Source organism: Ursus arctos, unplaced genomic scaffold, assembly GCF_023065955.2.
Source record: "Ursus arctos isolate Adak ecotype North America unplaced genomic scaffold, UrsArc2.0 scaffold_16, whole genome shotgun sequence".
NCBI classification, from domain to species: Eukaryota; Metazoa; Chordata; class Mammalia; order Carnivora; family Ursidae; genus Ursus; species Ursus arctos.
This window is the reverse complement of record NW_026622830.1, coordinates 26,049,323-26,055,993: the sequence shown is the minus strand read 5'-3', so window position 1 is coordinate 26,055,993 and position 6,671 is coordinate 26,049,323. Positions and strand designations below refer to the sequence as shown.

At 51.3% G+C, this 6,671-nt stretch overlaps 1 protein-coding gene across 1 annotated transcript; it reads left to right on the top strand.

Moving 5' to 3' along the window:
* Positions 1–3,087: 3,087 nt before the first annotated feature.
* ID1 (inhibitor of DNA binding 1) lies at positions 3,088–5,633 on the top strand. Its single transcript, XM_026503228.4, has 2 exons — positions 3,088–4,921; positions 5,166–5,633. Exons 1-2 carry the CDS (start codon positions 4,499–4,501, stop codon positions 5,205–5,207), a joined length of 465 nt encoding a protein of 154 aa, XP_026359013.1. The 5' UTR covers positions 3,088–4,498; the 3' UTR covers positions 5,208–5,633.
* Positions 5,634–6,671: the final 1,038 nt, after the last annotated feature.

The window sequence follows — 6,671 nt, the reverse complement described above, 5'->3', positions numbered from 1 at the left end:
TTTGTGTTCAAAATATATAAAGAACTCTTACAAGTCAATAAGAAAACAGACGAACAAATGAAAAGAAACGGGCAAAAGATTGGCAGGTAGCACGAGGGACCTCTGTGCTGGAACTGGCCTGTGTCTTCACGTGGATCTGCACGTGTGATAACTACGTAGAACTACACTCACACTCTCACACACACACGAGTGCGCATAGCGGGTGAAATGCAGTTGAGATGTCGTACTGTCATGCTACCATCGGGGATACAGGGAAGGCTATAAGGGATCTCTCCGTATTACTTCTTACGACTACATGTGAGTCGACAATTATCTAAAGTAATGTTTTTTAATGAGCAAGCAAATGACCCTTCACCTAAGAAGATAGATGGATGACATGTTAACACAGGAAAAGATGCTCAACATCTCTAGTCATTAGGAAAATGCAAGTTACAGCCACAGTGAGATACCTCAACCCATCTATTAGAATGGCTGAAAAAGACTGAGCGCACCAACTCTTAGGATGTGGAGGGACTGGACTCTCAGCGCTGCTGATAGGCATGGACATGGAGGGACCCCTGGGTGGCTCAGTCGGTTCAGCATCTGCCTTCGGCTCGGGTCATGATTCCTGGGATCGAGCCCCACATCCGGCTCCTTGCTCAGCGGGGAGTCTGCTTTTCCCTCCCCTTGCTTGTGCTCTCTCTCTCTCTCTTTCCCTCTTTCTTCCTGACAAATAAATAAATAAAATCTTAAAAAAAGAAAAAAAAAAGGAATGTACATGGAAAAGCCACTTGGGAAAACAGGTTAGCAATTTCTTATAAAGTTACATAAATACTTTGTGACCCAGTCATTTCACTACTAAGTATTTGCCTAAGAGAAACAAAAGCATAGATTCATAGAAACACTTGTACACAAATGTTGGTAGCAGCTTCATTTGTACTAACCCCAAACCACAAACAACCCAATGTCCAAGACAGGTGAATGGACAAGCAAATCGTGGCATATCCACATACCACCGCTGTTCAGCAATAAGAAGGAATGAACACGGATGAATCTCAAAATAATTATGTGGAGTTAAAGAAACGAGGCTGAAAAGCCTTTTTTTTTTTTGTAGGAAAAAGTATATATACAGTATATACTGCGATCCATATAAAATTCTAGAAATGCAAGCTAATCTATAGAGAAGGATGAGTGGTTGCGTGGGCACTGGGTGGAAGAGGGGGAGGGAAGGATTAGGAGGCGCAAAGGAAAACTTTTAGAGCTAAGGAAGTGTACGTTCATGTTCCTGATCGTGGCGATGGTTCATGAGTACTACGCATGTCAAAAGCTATCAAATTGTACATCTTAAATATATGCAGTTAGCATGTGTCAATTACACGTCAATAACACTTTCAGGAAAAACTGTAAGAATGAAATACCTATGTGAAGATAAGAGTAAAGGTCCTACTTCGTATTGTTCTCCTTCCCTCAGTCTTCACAGTGGTGAGTGACATCAGGAATTTGATGTTTGTTTATCCTATTTTTTTTTTTTTGCTTTCTAATATTTTTTGTTGAATGCAATTTATTTATTTATGTATTTTAATTTGTTTAAAAATACTCTCTCCCCCCAATGTGGGGCTTGAATTCACAACCCCCAGATCAAGAGTCCCATGCCCCACCAACTAAGCCAGCCAGGCACTCCTGTTGAGATACAATTTAAATACAATGGAATGTGCAAAAGTATACAATCCAGTGTGTTTTGACTAATTCATGCACTGTGTACCACACACATCATCATCATCTAGAACATTTCCATCATTCCAGAAAGTTCCCTCATGCCCCTTCCCTGGAAACTCCCACCCTCCACTCCCAGAAGCAGCCACCATTCTGATTTCTTTCACCAAAGATTAGTTGTGCTCATTCTAGAACTTCATATTGGAGCCATTACACAGTACTGTGTTTGAATTTTTTCCCACAGCTTGATTGCCTCTCTTTTCAAAAATTCACTTCCAGGTACACTTGTACTTGGGAGCAGTATGTTGGCTTTTCTACATGCAAGAGGTCCTACCTTGACCCCCAGTCTAACACTCGGTCTTTCCACCAACAGTAGAATCTAGATCTCTCTCGGCCCCACTTCCCACCAGCTGCGTAGACATTCCACAGCATTGATGTTTCATTCGTAGTGTATATGTTTCATTCATAGTTCAGATAATGCCCCTGTTGATGGACATTTAGGTTACTTCAACTTCCCCTCTTGAAAATAGCACCTCAGTGAACATCCTTGGGCAGACATCTTTGCGTCCATGTGTGTAGGTTTCTCTGGAATTGTTGCCAGCAAGTAGAATTGCTGGGTCAATTAATAAACACTGGGTAATGAATTAATATTCTAATTTTTTCTGGCTGGTCATTGTCTTTCCAATTCTTTAGCAATTGTTTTGTACAGCAAAATGTTCTCTCCAGTCATCAGAAGATTGCTAAACAAGGCTTAGGGAGTTTGGAGAGTTTGGGGGGTGTGGTAAATGGGATGAGGAGTCCAGTTAATTAATTAATAACGTCTCTCTCCTTTGAAGCTGGTCTCACTGATCAGTTTTCCTGGTTCCCCCATGTGGAGGCAGAGCCCGGGTTTACTGGCCCATCCCCCAGACTTCTGTGGGAAAAGGAAACCTGCTGATACCCATGAATTAATTGCTGGGAGGTGGAGAGGAGGAGGAGGGACCATAAACAGAGTATCAACTCTCTCCTCGGTAGGCACAGTATTTTAGTCCTGCTAAAGCTGTGTGCCCTTGGGTGGCTATTCTAAACTTAAGTGTCCCCCGCTTGCTTCTGGCCCATCTAGGGCTCTGGAGGCAGACTGCCTACCCTGGCAGGAAGGGATTGCATTACAATTCAGTTCCCCTGTTATAATAATACAGCCATTACAAAAGCTATGGCTCTTGGGAGGCTTTTTGAGCCTCAGTTTCCTCCTTTGCATAAAGAAACCAAAGAGCTCCCCTCTAGAGTTGTGGCCAGGATTACAGAAGATGAAAAAGGCGAAGGCTTCACACACAGTGAAGTATGCTGCGCAGTGCCTTGCACGAACTAAGAATTCAAGAAACCACTTCTGTCATTATTATCAAAATTTCAGGCAAATACTGCACTGGGAATCAAAAAGGGCCGGAGACAACTAACTTCAACCAGCAGCAGAGTTGGGATCACAACTCTCCCCCGGCGGGAGGCGGAAGCTAGGGGTGCGGAGGAGGAGGTGAAGAAACGTCCCAGTCGTCTGAGGTGGGAGCCTGGTGGGGCGATTCCCAGGTGTGGAGCCTGGGAGGTAAGGTGACCCTTGCCCAGCGACCGCGCCCGCGAGGAGCGCATTCCCAGCTTCCCGCCAGAGGTCCGCAGGTGACTGGCCGAGCGCGGCGCAGTGGGGGAGCGCTCTAGCCGGGTTTGCCGTCTCCATGGCGACCGCCCGCGCGGCGCCAGCCTGACAGCCCGTCCCGGTTTTATGAATGGGTGACGTCACGGGCCTGGCGTCTAACGGTCTGAGCCGCTTGTTCAGACGCTGACACAGACCCGCCCGGGAGGTGGGGAGGGGGGGAGACTGGAGCTCCGCAGCTGCCGCGCCGTGGGAGGGAGACCCTGATCGGAGGTCTTTGGGGGGAGGAGGGGGAGGAGGGGACAGGAAACAGCCAAAAAAGGGAGAAAAATTCTAAAATCACTAGTTGATGGAGATTTGGGGAATTTTTTGCAGGGGATGCAAATTTAGGTTAGAATCAGGGGATGCAGCCCCTCTCTGGACGCCTTCTACCCAGTTCATGTCCCAGAAGATCCGTCCCCAGTCCCAGAGAAGGACTTTCCCGAATTAGTTGCTCCCACCCCGAGGGGCCTGGGTAAAGCCTCCCTGGTTCCAGGAACATTAACCAGCAACTTTCTCTGGGAATTGGGTAAGGGAGCAGAGTGTACAGGAGGGCCCCCTTTAAGTTTCGGCCCAAAGAGCCGGGAGGTCAGGCTCCCAGAAGCCCAGGCTCTAGTCCTGGGCTCTCTAGATAACCCAGAGCTAGCGGCTTCCCCATCGGGGCCTCAGTTTCTCTCATCTGTAAAATGGAGCTGGAGAGGTGAGAAAATGAACCTGAGAAAAGTGATTCTTGAAGTCTTTTCGTTGTCGGCAGTGCCTCCTTTGCATGAAGCCCAAGGTAGCCTTCGCCTCCACTGGCCTCCACTAGCCACCCAGCCCCGTGCCCTCCCACTCTCTGTTCTTGAGACTCGGGTTCCCCTTCCAAGGCCGCGAGGGTACACTAGTAGAGCAGGAGGCGGGACCCAAAGGCACTAGAGGCCACGCCTCTAGACCGCCCATTGGCTGCTTTTGAACCTCTGAGCCCGCCTCCGGCGGTGGAGGCAGTGGGAGGCGGGGGGAAGCCGCGGCGTCTCTATAAGAACGGCTGCGGGGTCCGGCCCTCGCATTCTACAACCGTCTTTTCTCCGTTCCGAGGTTTTTGCTCTCGCGTGGCGTCCGCCTCTTCTGTGCACTAAGCCTCCCCCCTCTTACTCCGACGCCAGAATTATGAAGGTCGCCAGTGGCAGTGCCGCGGCCGCCGCGGGCCCCAGCTGCGCGCTGAAGGCCGGCAAGACGGCAGGCGGCGCGGGCGAAGTGGTGCGCTGTCTGTCGGAGCAGAGCGTGGCCATCTCGCGCTGCGCGGGGGGCGCCGGGGCGCGCCTGCCGGCCCTGCTAGACGAGCAGCAGGTGAACGTGCTACTCTACGACATGAACGGCTGCTACTCGCGCCTCAAGGAGTTGGTCCCCACCCTGCCCCAAAACCGCAAGGTGAGCCGGGTGGAGATCCTCCAGCACGTCATAGACTACATCTGGGACCTGGAGTTGGAGCTGAACTCGGAATCCCAAGTCGGGACCCCCGGAGGCCGGGGGCTCCCTGCCCGGGCTCCGCTCAGCACCCTCAACGGCGAGATCAGCGCCCTGGCGGCCGAGGTGAGATCCGAACTGGAGCACGAGAGCATTTTCTTTTTACAGATGGGTAAACTAAGGCCCAGGGGGAGGCGGGGGGTGGTAGGTATTTGGCTCTACGTCCGTCCCATCTTTTCGGGCACCTGGCTGTGCAAGGATGCCCAAGGAGATCGGAAAAAGCGCGCTCTCAAAGTGTCCCCTGGGGAAGGGCTTGCAGCCTTGTCCCCTCCGACCCCCCTGTCTCACCGCTCCTCTCTCTCTTTCACAGGCGGCATGTGTTCCGGCGGACGATCGCATCTTGTGTCGCTGAAGTGCCTCTCTCAAGGACTGGCGGACCCCAGCCCTCCAGGGGGCGAGAAGAATTCCTGCTCTCTGATCCTGCCGAGCGCCTTGCCGGAGCTGGGGAGGAACAAGATTGAGATCAGCGACCGTGGGGCGCTGGCTGGATCCAGCCCAGGGCCGGGGGACTGACACGAGGGCAGGCCGACCCTCCCTCCACACCTACCAGCCACCAGAGACTTGGGGGACCCCCAGTGTGTTTCTATTTTTTGAAAAGCAGACATTTTAAAAAATGGTCACGTTTGGTGCTTCTCAGATTTCTGAGGAAATTAATTGCTTTGTATTGTATATTACAATGATCACCGAGAATATTGTTTTACAATAGTTCTGTGGGGTGGTTTTTTTTGTTTTTGTTTGTTTTTTTTGTTATTAAACAAATACTTTAGACTGCGGTAAAGTTGCAGTGATTTCTTGGATTGAGGGGAAGGCCTTGGGATGCGGGTGACCCCTGACCCTTTTCACAGCTGGTGCTGGGGGGGAGGGGGACTAGAAGACCACATCTGGACTGTGGCTTTTACCGACCTGAACTGAGTGTTTTCCGGTGTCTTTAAAATCTATTCTTTCCCCATCACTAGCCATTTCCCTGCTCCCCGGTGTCATAAAATTAAATCCTCTAGACCTCTAGGGTTTCTCCAAGTGGTCTTGGGCCATCTGGGTCACCTGGGGAGGTTGTTAAAATGCAGATCAACCTGCCAAGTCCCCCTCTCGGTTGAGCATTCAACAGGCCATTGAAGTTGGAGAACAGGTCACTGGGCCACCTCCCATCTTTGCCAAGTTAGGGGAAGGGGAGACCTAGGGGAAAGACTTGTCCAGAGCCTGTCTGAGGCAGGACTTCTGTCGCCCCATTCCCCAGTAGGAGGTGCCTCCCCTGTTGGCCTGCCTAGCCCTGGATTGTAGCAGGCTGCCCTGGGGCTCCCAGCTTGTCCAAGTGGGTGAGCAAGTTGGCAGGGCCAGCCTGGGCACAGCTGCTGGGCCACCTGCTCTGGGTACACACTCGGCCCCCTCACTCTGGCCTGGGTATGCCAGCAGCTCACACAGACCTCTCTGCCCCAGGGTTCCCGTGTGGGCTGAGGAGGAATGAGAGAGTCAGTCCCCAGCTCTTGAGCAGGAAAAGGATGTCATTGGCAAGGGACTATCTGCCTGGACATGTGTGAGTTTGTACACGGGGGAGTGCATATGAGTGTCTGGGCCTGTGTCTGTGACATGAGTGAACTGGTAGATCCCCCCCTGTGGGGCTGGGTCATCTGATGTACAGGCCTAGGGGTGTGGATGCGGATAAGCATGGGGTGTATGCAGAAGGGCAAAGGCGAGCGCATGCGTTCTGCACAGAAGTGTGCGACGTCCAGCTGTTCGGGCTTGTGTGTTCTGCCTAAATGCATTATGGGCATCTCTGCATGGGTCCCGCTGATGGATGGGTTTGTGTGTCCAGGAGCTT

Bases quoted from the DNA above. Each gene is read 5' to 3' on its own strand.
- ID1 (XM_026503228.4), top strand. From the start codon at position 4,499: ATGAAGGTCGCCAGTGGCAGTGCCGCGGCCGCCGCGGGCCCCAGCTGC. The intron at 4,922-5,165 runs GTGAGATCCGAA...TCTCTTTCACAG, and splicing joins TCAGCGCCCTGGCGGCCGAG to GCGGCATGTGTTCCGGCGGA.